Raw genomic sequence first — 16162 nt, 5'->3', positions numbered from 1 at the left:
GAGCTTTCGATTGCACCACATGGTCTTCCTCAGCAGATAAAGTTCACCATGCAGCAACATTTGTGATGTTGTCAGCTGTAAAGGTATTGCAATTAAGAGAGACTTTGTTCTGAATGAACAAGTATTTTTTGTTTGACATGTGCACAAAAGGGTGAGAAATGTGAATATATAATATAATGTGGGAAATATTACACATATGCATATTTTAAAGGGGTGATGAAGCCAAAAGTAGAATAGCAAACTCCTTATAGAGTCTAGACACTAGAGGTGATGATAAGATGAAGACAGCGATGAGGACCTAGACATGATAAGAAGTGGACTTTAGAAGAGCTTCACTTGGCACTGAGTATGACGAACTGGAGGTGAATGAGGTGGAGGAGGGCCGTGACAGCTGACTAAAATGACGGTTGACAGCAGCAGAAAACACATTTATGGAACAGTCACACATGCGCGTATTTAGTCTTTGCTTCACTGGGAGTTCAGCTTTGGTGAACTTTGGCGAGTGTGCAGCAGACGTTCGCCTCGACGGGCAACGGCCACTCCCCTGTATTTGCATATGTGTGACCATGCCCTATAAGATGGACTCCCTCGGCAAGCTGTGAACGCCAAATCCAAAAAAAAGAACAGCCTCCGAGAGAAACAGAGAATTTAAGAGTTGCGGCTCGAGAAAGACTCTTTTATCTTTTGGCCAAAAATGCTTCTTTTGAGAGTAAAGATTGCACAGCCATAGTTTATGGGATTAGAATTATTGTTATTATTAGCAGAATGAAAACAGAAGTGATTTTTTTTTTTCTCGAGCAAACACTTTATTATAATTTCACAAAACATTATGTCCAGACAGACGTAAAACCTTTTTTTATGGAAGTATGTGTCTCCATAAAGTCTCAATTTTTAACAAAAATGGAACTTGTGCATCTCCTATTTTAACAAAATAAACTGCAGGAAAAAACTAGCAGGAAAAGTCATCTCTGTTTGATATATTACAATTCCCCTAGACAAGCAAATGCACATGGTTTGATCCCTGGCAATAGTGGACCATGAAACCAGTATACTGCTGCAGCCCATTTGAGGCACCTCTGAATTGGGTTTACTCAACCAGTGATTGTAGTGAATATTGATTATCATCTGTACCTGATCGATCACAACATTCCTACTGCACCTTCTATGTGCCACCAGTGAGAAACCCAAATCATAATATAAGAATTAGATGACAGATGCAAAACTTTTGCAAGCCTTGCTTTTACATTACATTTATTTTATTTGCATTTGTTCATTTGGCAGACTGCTTCGTCCAAAGTTATGTACAATCCAATCCACAGCGGATCAAACTTTTATATTGAGGATTTGCTTACTGTTATTAAAAAGACACTGTGTTTGTGTTATTGCATCCTGTTGGCAGAGAGGACAGTATCGAGGGGCTCTGCTGCTGCCCAGTGTTGTTTTTGACTGATTAAATGGAGGTATCCTATATTAAAATCTCCACCAGTGGAAATTTAAAATGATGGTCACTTATGTTAATGCCAGTAAATTCTTTTGAGGCATAGTGAAAGCTGCAGTAATCTTGATTTTGGGGGAATTAACGTGCTGCCATTGCTCCTAGAGCCAGCGACAGCAGTAGTCTTCAAATAGTTTTAAATATATCCAATAACTGGCTCAGAATACTTTTCTAACACATTCCTCACAAATAGCATTGTTACAGGCTTCCAGCAGCTTTTTGGTCCAGGGATCGACGGGCCAAGTGACACTTTACAGGAGTGTAGCAAGCAGACTGAGGGATATAAAGAGCAACACATACATTTAACTTTTCTATTAAAGTGTGAAACAGGGGATTTATAGAAAAGGACAGGCGGATTTATCCTTTCCGTGCTTGTAAATGCTGAGCATGCAATTACCCCTATAATAGAGGCGTTGTGTCCAAATTGGAGCCATTAAAGTGATTTAACAGTGCGTGGATTGGCCCTGGCATTTGCGAGGATGTGTACACATGGGGTGTAGTGGAATGGGTGTTTAATCACAGCGTTTTAGAGCCCGGTAATAGCAGAGCAGCCCATGTAGAACACTGACATGCCACACAGTACAGCTTACTCATTAGGAGGGACTGTAGTTTGGGCCGAGCTCCACCCTCTGCTTGGGTGTTTTTGATTTTTAGACGGGGGAATATTTGTTTGCTCCATTGCTTGACCTCATTATTGCCGGTGTTGATACTGTACAACCACCAGAGAGTCTGCTTTATGATGCTATGGTTGCAAACAAGTGTGCACTGTTGTATATAAATTGATATGATTTTTACAGTGAAACACATATTTTCAGAATGAAAATCAGAATGGCAAAGTAGAGTAGTGTAATTATAGTGTCATTATTGCACTGGATAGTGACTGCAACTACTAAGTCTGAATGGTATTTGCCTTTTCTGTTACACATTTGCAAAGATGACTGAATTGGTTGCAGGTCAGTTTGTCCTTTGTCCTTAATAGCAAGTCCCTTATTTTAGTGAGTTCATTTGTTTTTTTGTGGATGCGCAATAATGTCAGCACGTCATTACACACAACATATTGCGCACACAACTGGAGTATCTTTATGTCACATTTGTGAAGAACAAAGAGAAACAGGCAGCAGTATAAAAACCCTGTCAGCAGTATTTTTCTTATAATTTTTAATAAAATGTTAATACCACTAAAGGAGAGACTTGATGTTCTCTTCAGTTAGGTGGAAGACAATATATGCATTTATCTTTATCAGCAATCAGACAAAATGAGTTGGAAAATATCGTTTAGCTGCAAAAATCCAATACCTGCAATACATGCATCCCTAAGTTGTCAGACAAATTATAAGTTTATGAAGTAAGACATCACCTGAAATAAGTTGCAGTCAAATAGCTGCTTCATTAGTCTGTTAATGTGTCCTCACTGCTTTTGAGTGTCATACAGCAATTAAGTGTTTTTGTTTCTTTTAAATCGAAGGGATTTTTTTGTAGTTTAGTTTAGTTGGACAGCATTATTCTATTACACACTGTAAAGATCAGTATGGTGCAACATTGACAGTACCAGAGCTGCGATGATTGTCAATTAATTATTTAGACAATCAAAAGAAAATTAGCTTTGATAGTCAATTTTTTGTTTCGGTCATTTTTCAAGGAAAAGTGTGTCAAGATTTTCTGTTTTTCTTCTCAGACTGCTGGTTGGACAAAAGAAGCAAACTAAAGATATTACTTTGGACTCAGAGACATTGTGATGAGCATTTTCTTAACATTTTATAGACCAAACAATTAATCAATAATGAAAATAATTGTTAATTGCAGCCCAAAACTGTACTCTTAACTACATTTTGTTTAACAGTTTGGTGTTGTGTGGTGCTCCAGGGAAGGACTACACTACCCATCTCATCTTATGCATGAAATATTATAATATACTATATGAATAAATTGAGTAATTGTGTCTGAACTGGACATAATCAGCACTAAAAAATGAAATGTGTACATTTTAAAACTTTTTAACTGAACTAATTTAACTTATGTTTTTGAAGTTTTGTGTCACATTTCTAGATAGAACATAAAAGATCTTCTTTTTGATAAACAGTCCTTCCATTTCCCTTTTTTTTTTCTTTTTTTCTCTGCAACCTCTTTACCACTGGTGGATGGCATTTAATGCATCTTCTGCATCCTCAAAGACACCTCCAGGAAGAAAGGAATTCTTCAGAATGAATAGGAGCCAGCATTTTCAATATTTCCCTTATGTGCTTTGAAATGCAGGAAACCCTTTCACTCTCTCCTCCACAGCTTCTTCTTCTTCCTCTTCTTCTTCTTTCTTGCCCCCTCTGTTTTCTCCCCTCCCATCTCCTCCTCCACCTCTTTTTGCCCCAGTCTGTGCTCTGTGGAGTGGAGCCCCTGTACAGGCGTGGCGTCCTGGGGAGAGCTAGTAAAGCATTTATTACGGGCTTTGCAGTTCTGTATTATACTGGCAAGCACAGAGCCACTCATGCTTGGCCTTTAACTTCCCTCTGAAGTTCAGCCATACATGAAAAGAGGGGGCTCTGGCCCGCTAATGTATTCCTGGTTTAATATTGTATCAGGAAAAAGTGAGGGACGGGGTAAAGATGAGAAAAAAAGGGAAGAAAATTGTGTTTAAAAATGTAAATGGAATCCTTGAGAGGTTTTTTCCATGCCTGTTCACTGGTAGTTTGCTGATTAAATATCACGTGGCGACACTGGCAATGCCCAGCGGAGCTTTTGAACCCTGGATCTGTGAAGAATCCTTTTCTGGGCTTTGTGCGTGGGCTGTCTACCATAACTTCCTCTCAAGTAACAATATAGGGACGAGCGGACAGGAAGCCAGACTGCTTTCTCACCGCTACACTCATTCACTCGCCGACTGCCCTGATATTAACTTTGTTGGGCTCGGCGTGTAAGTGGAAAATCTCTGTGTCTATAAAAGAGAGAAAGAGCGAGGCGAATTAGCCTCAACTCTCCATCTTTTAATTTTTTTTCCTCCCATTTTTTTCCCTTGAAAGATCTCCCCCCTTTTCTCATCACTCTTCTTAAATCGCATCCTCATTGGCGGGTCGTACTTTTTTAGGTCAGGCTCTTTTTTTGTGGTGTTTGGGGACATTTCTGTGGTGTTTTATTGGTGTGTTCACCATATGGAGGGGGACAATGGGCAGGACATCGGGCACACCCTAATTTTTGGATTCCTCTCTCTTCTCTTCCGCCTCTTCTCTCCTTTTGGGTGTGTTTGTCCGCCGTGTGTCCTGGTCGAAAGGAGAGACCCTCCTCCACAGAGCTTGCAAGAGGAACCAAGTGGAGACGGTGCTTCAGATCCTGGCGCTTCCTGGCACGGACGTCAACGTTAAAGGTAAGGACTTTCTCGCTTTCCCCCTTTTCTCTGTAACCTCACCGTCATCTCACTTCACTCCCACTGTTTGCTCTGGGGTTTCGAAGAGCGATTAACATTGGAGAAAAAAAAAGAGGAGAAGAAGAAATAGGAGTGCGTGTGCGTCATCATTGAGGTTAACCTTTCGCTAAAATGTAAAGGGTGTGTCTAGAAAGAGCGGGGTGGGTTTGGAGGCTCAGATTTATAGCTTTACGGTGACTTTGCTAAGTGAATTGAATGCCTTTTGATATTTCAGAGTGACTTTCTTTTGTCCCTTTAGGTCAAATATAATGACTCGCTGTCCTTTTATGGAAATGTTGTGCCGTTTCAAAGGTTTCTCCGATTTTGCAATCACCCTTTAATAGCAGCCAAAATTAACTTGCAGCTCGGTGGGGGGCTTATGCAAGAGGTAATGTCCAAAATGTGATCAGGCAGAACTGTCGGCTAAATGGTAAAATTATCGCTGTCACCTTGCAGTTGTCTCCCAAAACGAGGCCCATGTTTAGTCTTTGCTCGACTGATAAAACAGATCTATGTTATGATGTTCCCCAAATGGTCTATTTTCTTTATTCTTCAGCATCCAGTTGTCCATCACTGTTTTAAATTCTGGAACAAATGCTGTAAAACATGATGGATTTAAATATTTTTTGTTACATGGAAACAGATTTTTGTATAGTTATGTAAGACTTTAACAGACGGTGGTTAGTAACTATTTTCTAATGCCGAAACAAGAATTTCACATAGTATAACAACACTTTCATAATAGCTAATCTGTCTATAGCAGCCTTAGTTCTGCCTGCGTGGTTTGTCTTTTGCCAATGGCAAAAATAAAAGAATTCTTAAAAAGTTAGCTGACTCTAGTGCGAACTATGGAGTTGTGTATTGAATGGGCTGTGTCATAGTTGTAGTGTTAGCTTTAATCACTTTGCAAGGTGTCTCACGTCAGTTTCTCCTGATTTTCCTTCAGTTAGTCTGTGCTAGCTTATTTGCTGGCTAAGTCGTTAGCCCTGAGCAGGAGTATATATGGCGAGTGACATTCACAGTATTAGCTTTAATAACTTTGCAAGGTGTTTCTCCTCAGTTTCTCCTAATTTTGGCACAGACCTCCTCCAGTTAGCCCACACTGATAGCTTTTGAGCCAACCAGCAACATAGTTGGTTACCTTCCTTATGGCAAAACAATCCACTCCTGATCTTTAATAATTCATCATGACACTTCAATCAAATGCTAAAATTGCAGAATACCTTACTTTGGGAGTCAATCGTACTGCTTTATACATAAAATTCTTAATGAAACATTTCCGTATAACTTCTTCGCGGAAAGCTAAGATCTTTAATATACAGTATATTCATGTATGTTTTTGTTTTTTTATTCGCAAAGGGACACATATGTAGCATAAATCAATGCCACACACCACCTAAGCTAATTTGTAATGCCTGTCCCAAGGTGGGCCTTTAAAATACATAAGACTCAGCAGCATATACACAAGAGATGGAACAAAACACCACAGACCACAACAGGAAATACACAAGGAACAATACAAGATGCACACTATAACACCATAAAACAAGAAGCACCAGATTACAGTTATTATAGTATATTCATGTATTACATAAGAAGATACCAGATGACAATATTTTTCTGCAGATTATTCAGCTTTCCTGTTAAATAAACATTGTTTGTTTTTGTTTGTGTGCGGACTTTGTTTGTTGACTGTGTAGACCATGCAGGCTGGACGCCTCTGCATGAAGCGTGCAACCACGGCAGCACTGCGTGTGTGGAGGCTTTGCTACGTCACCACCCGGCCCCTGTGCTCAATAACCAGGTGGGTGGAGTCAGTCCGCTGCATGACGCCCTGCTAAATGGACACATGGACATCGCCAAAATGTTACTGGAGCATGCAGGTGGGTGAACGTCACCAGCACACTCAGACACTTACTTTTATAAAGATGGAGCTATTACAAATAAATTAAGTCAAAGGTTATTTTGTATATAAAGTAATGTTGGACCTTCAAAGTGGTTACCAAGCAGCACGTAAGTACGTACATGAGTGGTCGTGTTTTGCATGGGTAGAGGATTTAATTGTGGTGTTTTGTGCTTAAAGTGATCCAACATCTCGCTTGATGAGCAGGAACAGCTATATTTAGCAGTTTGTTTAAAAAAAAAAATAAAATAAAATTACTACTTTTATACAGTATAGCGGCTGAAATAAAACTGACACCTCTAGAAGGGTATCATTTAACTTTTTGCAGTGATCTAGTGTCAAATAAAGGGAACACAAATCAGAATAAACCACAATATCAAATGGCAGAATGTCAATGTGTAAGAATCAGAATACAAATCTTATCTGCATCCAAGTATCATGATTGAAATCAAATCAAATCAGGAGATAAGCATGTTGTACCAGCCCTAGTTTTTACAGAAAAAAGTTAATGACATAAAAACACAAAACTCTCTTTTTGTGTGGTGTGCTCACTTACAAGATTTATGGGAAATATACTTATAAATCTGCATCTCCTGGATACACTTTCATATTTCATAACGTCAAGCTAATGCTTTCAATTTGGCTCTGCCAATCAGAACAGAATCAGATTTTTTTCTGTTTTCATGTCAGTTCTTTCTGTTTCACCTTTTTAATTTCAGACTGTGACACTGATATTGGTCTCGGTGCTTTAGTTTGTCAGTACCATTACTCTGTCAGGTTCAATTAAAAATTGCTACTCTAGCTGTATGTTACATGTTTATGTTTCCTAATTGGATGGGATATACTCCACTGTTTTCATATGTCTTCATGTAATCCATCTCCCTCGAAACGATTCATTAAAGCAAATGGTCCCCGGCCGTCACTCTGATGGAATCATATAATGTTAAAATAAAACACCTTTAACTTGTCGAGCCAGTTGGCTGCCAAGAGAGCTAATCTGTAGAATTAGCCATTTAGCTAATGATTTACTGCAGTGGTGGGCTGCATGTCACTGCTGCTGCAGCCAAGACAAGCTTTCAATTTAATGTAGCCAACAAATGTAGCGGAGCTTACTGACAGATTGAATGCTGCTTTCGACCTTATTAGCAGGGCCAGTTTTATCTTAACTAGCCTCCTGGTAGAGAGTGAGGGACCTGTTGATGCTGAGGCTTTTAAAGGGCCACTCCACTGATTTAACAATTCAAGATCAGTTTATTTGTAACATGGATGACTCTTCAGCCTGTGGGAACAGTAGTCTAATGTCTTGTGTGGCTCTGGAAGGAGCTTTGCAAAGTCCTGCTGTAAAAAAAAACTTTGAAAGATGTGCATTTACATGGCAGGAAGGATCTAAGCAAAGACACTATTAATTTGAATTCTGGGAACTGGCTCTTTAGAGCCAATATTTGGTTTGTCTGTTTGGCTACTATAGAAACATGGCAATGCAACTTGGTGGCTCTGTGGAAGAGCACCCGCCCATTTAGATATAAATGCCTCATTCTAAGGTAACAAAATCACAACAATTCTTATTTCCAGGTGATTATACAGTAATGAAATCATACTTGTATATGTTATTTTGCATTTCTGCCATCTTCTGCCAATAAATCCACATAAATCTTGCACAGTAAACATAGGGATAGGGACTTCAAGGTGGATTCAAGAGCACCTCATAAACTCAAATCTATACTCAAATGACCATGAAAGTTTTTATTTTTTAAGTTTTTCTTTGTTTAAATACATAGCCCTACATCTATCATATGTTTTGTGTTCGCTCAATACAGCATTTTTAACAGTTTTAACAGTTTTTAACAGTAATGTTCTGCTTTCTTAAATCCCATATAACAATCATTTGAATGTCTGGCTTGTGGACAAAACAAAACATTTAAGGACATCATTTTAGGCTTTGGGAAACACTGATCATTTTGGAATCAAACAACTATTAATCGATTAATCTGAGAATAATTAACAGATTAATTGACTATGACAATAATCATTAGTTACAGCCCTAATAGGCAGGTTTTCTTTTCTTTTTCATATTTTTTTTATTTTCATGGTTGATTAATCAGTCAGTTACTTTCTCAGTTAATCAATTGATAGTGTACACAATATATAGAAGGCTTCAAATAGATCCTGTGATCATTACTGGTCGTTATTGTTTCCAGTGATGCAGATTGGAGCGCCTGCATTTTGTATTTGTAGTGTTACCTTAAAGGTCATATGGCGAGGATGAGACAAGAATCTGACTTTTTTTTTTTTTTAGATAAGCTACAAATTACAAATCTATTAGAATTTGTGTTAAGGGTTTCCTACAGGGCCTAAAGAATTATGTGCTGCTCACATCCAGTGCACCCAAGACAAACAGAATTGGTACTGGGCCCCAGAGGCCACAGCAGTCGTTTTTTCACTGTATGATTTCTACATCATCTATACCATCTCCCCCCTCTGCCCCCACTGCTTGTCTTCATAATCCTCATGCAATCCTGCACTCCAGCTTCTGTCCAAACAGATTACAGCATCACCTCATAAGATGTCTGTTAATGTCTTTTTGACGAGATTAGAGGAGTCAGGATCCGCCGCTCGCCAAATTCACATGCAGGTTTTTTTTTTTGTGGAAATGTGTCACAACACAACTGTAGCTTGTGTGTCTGCATGTTTGCGTGCCACACGCAGTCTGAGCTCAGGAGGGTTGAAGTGAGCGTGACGGGTGTCGGAGCTCAGGAGAGGGTGGCGTCGCTGGGTGTGCAGCAGCAGGTGGCAGAGGAAATGTGTGTGTGTGCAGTTTTTGGGGGAGGGCAGGCGGGGAGGGGGTGTCATTTAGCAGTGTTGAACAAGTCTCCCATGTAGCATACCTCTGCCTCTGCTCACTTCTCAGTTTGACTAATTATAGTTAATTTGATTCGACTTTCCCATTAACACATGTACATATTCTGTCCTCAAAAAATAAATTAGACTGGGATTGTTTAGTCCCGGAGAGGAAACAAGAGAGCGCTCCCTTTTTTTTTTCCCTCTCCCTTCCTCAGTAACAGGAGGGAGAGCAAATTAAAAGAGGTCAGAGGAAGAAGCAGCTATCTGTATCTGTAAAATTAGAAGAGGAAGAGAGTGAGTGTGTGTGTGTGTGAGTGCAGCAGACGTCTGGCCTGCTGTCTAGGCCAGGTCTCTTCGCAGGGACTGAGCAGAACAACAGGAATGAGAATACTCCCGATTTGAAACACCTGCAGGCTTCAGCATTATACTTCTTTTTCTCACTCGCTCTCTCCTGACTGTTTGCTATTTCCTCACACCTTGATGGCGGCTTGTCTAAAGGCTACAGCAGGGAGCTGGTGAGGAGGTGGTCCTCTTGACTCCAGGCTATACTGTCTCTCCGTGATCTCCATCTGGTTGCCATGGACACCATCGATAGACCTGGCATTTTTTTTTATACTTCTTTTTTTTTTCTTTATATCTTTAAGTCCAGAGGCTGTATTACAGAAACTTCCTAACTTGCACATCTTGTCTTAACTGTTTGGTAACCATAGTGATTAGGGGTAAGGAAGAAAAGTTATTACAGACATTAGGAATTGCCTAAGTCAATGCTCTTATCCTAACTGAAGGTAGGAAAAGGGTAATACACAAGCATCTTAACTTCCAAAAATCCTTTTATCCTAACATTAGGATAAATGTTAAGCTGTCCTAATTTTCTTTTTTCCACTTGTAGTTTTAGCTAACTTACTAACGGTAGTGTTAACTAACAGTAGCTAATAAAGCTGCAACAATTAATTGATTTTGTCAATCGAAAGAAAATGAATGCATCTTGATAATAAATTCATCAATTCAGCCATTTTTCAAGCAAAAATGTCTAATGTTTGCTGGCTCAAGCTTCTTAAATGTAAGGATTTGCTTCATGTCTTAACAGTAAATGAAGAGTCTTTGGGTTTGGGACTGTTGGTTGGACAAAAGAGGCAATTTAAAGATCTCGCTTTGGGCTGTGGGGAATTTTGATGAGCATTTTTCAAAGATTTTGGCACTTTATAGACTAAAAGATTAGTCGTTTAATAATGAAAATAATTGTCTTATTAATGGAGAAAGAAAATAAACTTTAGTTGCAGCCCTAATAGTAGTCTCTGCTAAAGCTAATGATAACAGTAGTTAACGTCAGTTGTAGCTGAGTTGTTTAATCTGTATGGCTGCTCTTTTACACAGTGGATAGTGGATAGGATTAGGGACTGTGCATCTCAATCTCGATTTCAATACATGTTCAATGATATGGTACATCTTAGAAATTTTTATATCGGCAACAATTTAGTAGGATACGATTCAGCCCTGTCACAACACAATACGATATGATGCAATACGAGATAATGCAACGTGCGAATCTTTGCATTTTGATTCTGTTATTAATGCTATATGTGGTGGGTACTATTGGTTACAAAAGGAAATCCTGATAGTTTTACTAAATCCAATAACAGGAGAGACAGAGAAGGGGACATCACAGTCTTATGTGTAAATGAGATACTGCAGCCTAAATGAGAATCCGTGAACAAACTTTTTAACTGCTTAAAATGCATTTTTGTGGTAAGATGATCTGCTGCTCTGTTTCATATGAAGAGTGCTGTGGTTTTGATTAGTGTGGGGCAATAGTGATGCTACATGTTACCTGCTCTCCGTCTCTGTGGGTCAGACTCGTGGCTCTGTACTCTGCTGTCTGACATGTTTTGCATAAATGATTTGCAGCAGCGTTTTTTCATCTTTCTTATAAAACTGTACACATTATGAAAGTTTTGTGGTGCGACGAGGTGTGACGTCAGTGTCTGTTTTCAGTGCCTTCTGTTTTGAGGAAATGAAGAGGAGACATGGGAGAGGGAGGAGGGAGCGTTTGTTTTGCGTGAGCGAGGCAGCGGGCGTCCAGCGAGAGCGGTGCAGGCAGAGGGAAAGAGAAAACGGAGGAAAGTTACAGCGGCAGTTCATTGATGCCAAAAATGAAACATATGCGCATCCTAATAATGTATCGATATGCTAGTGCTGCTTTTTACCAGTACAGTCCGTCTGAACCGATGCACTCATATCTTACACATTAAAGCCCGATGCTTCGGATGCATGAGTGAATCATTACACCCTAGTAGAGACTGTATCTACTCTCTTTCTTTTATCTCCTGAGTTAGTGTTGTTCTTAATCACGCCCACCCTTCTCTAGAGAAGTATCCCACACCTCTCAGTCATCTATCTCAGTTTTAAGCTGTCCTAACTTTGATTTTTTTCACCTGTAGTAATAGCTAACTTGTGTACTAGTTAATGGTAGTGTTTGCTAGCAGTAGCTAAGGGTAGTGTTAAGTAACAATAACTTCTGAGTTAGCATTGTTGTAAATTCCAGAAAAAGAACATCTTTAGATTTCTCTTTAGATGTTACCAAAATGTCGAACTCATCTGTCTCAATGTTTTTGCTCCACTTTTTTTGTTTCACTATGTTTGAATGAAAGAAAAAAAACAAAAAAAAAACAACGGTTACAAAGTTGTGCTCTGCGAGATAAGAAAAGTAATGCCAGTTGCTAGGTAACAGACATAAAAGTTGTAATGGTGGATTGAGTCTTAATATTTCCTAAGCTGAGACAATATACGATTCCTGAAGTTAGTTAGGATTTGCTCTTGTAATACCAAATGAGACTTTTCCTATCTTAACTTGCGTTTCTGTAATATGGCCCCAGGCTGTTAAATGTGGAAATTTGGGGCTTTGGGGGCTGCATTGTGCAGTTACCGTAACCATGTTCATTTCATTGTTCATTCTAGTTCTTACTCTCAACTCAAGCAGGACTTTTGTGCTTGTGGCTGCATTTCTAACACCCATACATCAGACTGCTTTTTTAAATTTGAAGAGAGGGTCCCCTGATAGGAAAACAGGCTAGTAGGCCAGATGCATCTCCATTCCTCTCTCTTTATTTATTATATTCCTGTGTTTTTATTCTTCGGAGTGCCTGCTACATCTCCCGAAACTATATTTTTCATTGAGGCATTCACCCTGCTGTCCTAGTTGTTTCCAACAGACAGGCTGAACCTAGCTGCCAAGGTTTTGGTAGGCCAGAGAGGGCAACACTGACACTGGCACACCAACAAAGCCTTTATTTGGGAGTGATCTCACCCCTTTGTAAGCCTGTCTGCTTGGAGGCCTGGGCTCTGTACATGTGTGTGTGAGTGTGCGATTTTAGGGCTGAATTGTAAGAGGGGGAGGAATGGATGGATCCCACCCCCTGCCCCCTCTACCTCAGTCCCTCCAGGCTTATGGAGCTGGCAAGGAAAGGATGCCATGGCTGAGGGCAAGGCTGACTCTGCTCTCCTCCCCTCCTCCTCCCATCGCCCAAGGCCGCCCCACATGACCCTGTGTATAAGTGCGTGTTTGCATGCATGTGTGTGTCCATGATTGGCTTGTTTTTACACAGTATGGAAGTGTCCTTGGCTGTATATTTTGGTGTATGTGTATGCATGCACAAATATTTTCTTGAATTTCAGATGCTATAATGAGAGTATGTTGGCTTGCCATTACACTTTATGCAGAGGTGGCACAAATACACACATTCTTTACTTAAGTAGAAGTACAGATACTTGTTTAAAACATAGTAGAAGTACTGATTCAACTTCTTTACTCAAGTAAAAGTAAAAAAGTACAGGCTCTGTATTCAAAGTGTTTCTACTTGCTGTTTCTGGAAAAAGCTAATTGAATCGCACCTTTTCTCCACATCTCCTTCTCTGTCTGTTTCATCTGGCTACATCTTTTACATATTTGTTTGTCTTGTTACGTCTTTTTCAGGTCTTTTTTTTATCTCTTTTACGACATATTTGTCATGTTTCCTCTCTTGTTACAGCTTTTACATCATTTTCTTGTTACCACTTTTACGTTGTTTACATCTTGTAAAATAATTATAATTTTTTATTCCCCTCAAATGCATTAAAACTAAAGTAAAGAGCCTGTTTTGAAGATGTAAGGAGTAGAAAGAACAAATATTTGTGTTAAAATGTTGGGAGTAAAAGTAAAAAGTTCTCAGAAAAATAAATACTCAAGAAAAGTACAGATACCTGAAAAATCTACAGTACAGGAGTAAATATTTGTATTTACTTATTTTCCACCCCTGAGTATCTGCAAGTGTGTGTGTGTGTGTGTGTGTGTGTGTGTGTGTGTGTGTGTGCTTGTGTGTGTGTGTGTGTGCGCGAGAGTGTGTGAGACTGTGTGTGTGTGTGTTGACGCTCCCTGTGCCCCCTCCTCAGCTGGTAGGAGTGTTTAAATTTTGCAGGGTGGCCAGGGCAGCCGGTACCCCTGATTAGAATGGAAAATGACCTGGAGCCTTTAGCTGTGCAGTTCAGACCTGGCACACACACACACACACACACACACACACACACACACACACACAGGGGGTGTGTCAGTGAGCGAAGGGGGTGGAGAAATAAAGAAAAGGGCCTTTAAGCTGTCACTACTCGGCCCTGTGAGCGTAATCGCTGATGGCGTCCTCTCAATACAGCCCACCGTGTTAGTAAGCACAGCCAGTCCACCTCGACTTGTAAACACAGAGACATTCACACACACACGCACGCACGCACACACACACACACACACACACACACACACACACACACGGACTCATTTAGATGCTTGGAGGGGAAAGACTATAGAAGCAGAAAGAATTGTTCAGGTATGTGTAAAAGTATTTTTGTTGTTCGTCTTTTGTAGGGCTGCAACTAACAATTATTTCCATAATTGATTTCTTAAAATATTTCCCAGAAAATGGTGAAAAATGTTGATTATGTTTTCACAAAACCCAAGGTGATGTCCTCAAATATCTTGTTTTGTCAACAGCCAAAAAGATATGGAGAGGCAGCGAGGGGCAAAGGTGTATTAGCCACATAAAAAAGTTCCTCCTCAGAAAATCTATATCAGGTTAAGTGAACACTATAGTTAGAGTATTTTCACTGCTTTACTTTGCTGTCAGACAGATTTCCTGATGGGAAATCAGCGTCATAAAAGAAAAGACAAATATCGCTCTCTCCAAAGTGACCAAACTCCACAGGCGAAATCAGAACATAGGAGTTGTTCGTCTACCGCTCCTTCAATCTATTGTTATTGTGTATAGGTAATACACTGATTATTGATTCCTCATAGGTTCCTCATACAGTCTGACATTAAATAATCTGAATTATTCTTATAATTTAACTGTTGACAACTCAATTAATTGACTAATGTTGCAGCTGTATTCTTTTCTTCTAATTGATTGGCTTGAGTCAACTTCAAAGATGGCGAGAGACGTTGCTACCCTCAATTTCTCTTTGGATTTTTTTGCGTATCTCTTGCACACACACAAACACACACACGGTTAACGCATGGCGCCCCGTGGTCCCTGCAGATCTTAATGTGAATGAGTGTTTGTGGAGCAGAAAGATGTCATTTGCTCAGTGGCACAGGAAACACACAGTCCCCTCGGACCGCTGTAGTCAGTCATGGTTTGTCTCTGTCTGTTTGTCTATCTCTGTCATAGATACGCACACACACACACACAAACACACACACAAGCACAGGTAGTGCTTTAGACACACTTGGGCCTCTTCACTGTCAACGCGGTAAAGAAAGTTCATTCTGCTCAGCACTTATTTCCCTGTGGGTCCTGAACTGGCAACAGCGAGGAGCTGAGCACTCGTACTATTAGAGGTGAGGCTGTGTTTGGAGCCCTTGGCTTCACTCGGGTGTGTTGATGTTTCAACTGCAGGTTTCTCCAGGCTGTATTTCAAGGACATCCCTCGCTGGGAATTTTTTGACTAGATTCTCCTCCTTTCTCCTCTCTTCTTCCTGCCTGTCTCTCGCTATACACCCCCCCCCCTCCCCCTCCTCCTCCTTCCTCCCTCCAACCTTTCTTTCTTTCTGTGTTTTGGGGTGGTTGCCAGGATTAAGTCTGGAGCTCTATCCAACAGTCTCCCCGGGTGTTCCTCAACGTGCTCCAAGAGGAGGGAGAGACCCCCTTTTTTAGATAAACCCTGTGTGTGTTTATACACTCTTAGAAATAAAGGTTCCAAAAGGGTTCTTCCAGATGGGCTGAGGTTCTACTCAGAGTCATTTGCTTCTGAAGTACTCCTTTTGAAGAAAGAGTGTCTTTGTAAGACTGAAGGTTCTGTTAAGAACCCCTTTTTATCCAAAGGACCCTTTTGGTAGAAAGAGTCCTTTAAGGATTGTTGCAGACCCTGGTAGAACCCTCTGAGGAGTTTCTAAATTAAACCCTTGGAATATGAAAAGGTTCTCCATAGACCCCCCGGATGTGTTTTAGATAAAACCCTTGGGATATAAAAAGGTGCTCTGTAGAATGCCTGTAGTGGGTTCCAGATACCA

The 16162-nt window shown here is 40.1% G+C and overlaps 1 protein-coding gene across 1 annotated transcript in view; it reads left to right on the top strand.

Moving 5' to 3' along the window:
* Window positions 1–16162, top strand: part of slf1 (SMC5/6 complex localization factor 1) — a 51609-nt gene that overhangs the window by 20177 nt on the left and 15270 nt on the right. The window contains exons 16-17 of the mRNA XM_084728152.1: window positions 4755–4847; window positions 6587–6769. Of these exons, the coding sequence (XP_084584278.1) occupies window positions 4755–4847; window positions 6587–6769 (276 nt within the window). The remainder of the gene's footprint in view (window positions 1–4754; window positions 4848–6586; window positions 6770–16162) is intronic.

Source organism: Lutjanus erythropterus, chromosome 10 (genome assembly GCF_056507025.1).
Source record: "Lutjanus erythropterus isolate fLutEry1 chromosome 10, fLutEry1.hap2, whole genome shotgun sequence".
Lineage (NCBI taxonomy): Eukaryota > Metazoa > Chordata > Actinopteri > Lutjaniformes > Lutjanidae > Lutjanus > Lutjanus erythropterus.
This window is presented reverse-complemented; position numbering and strand designations above follow the sequence as displayed.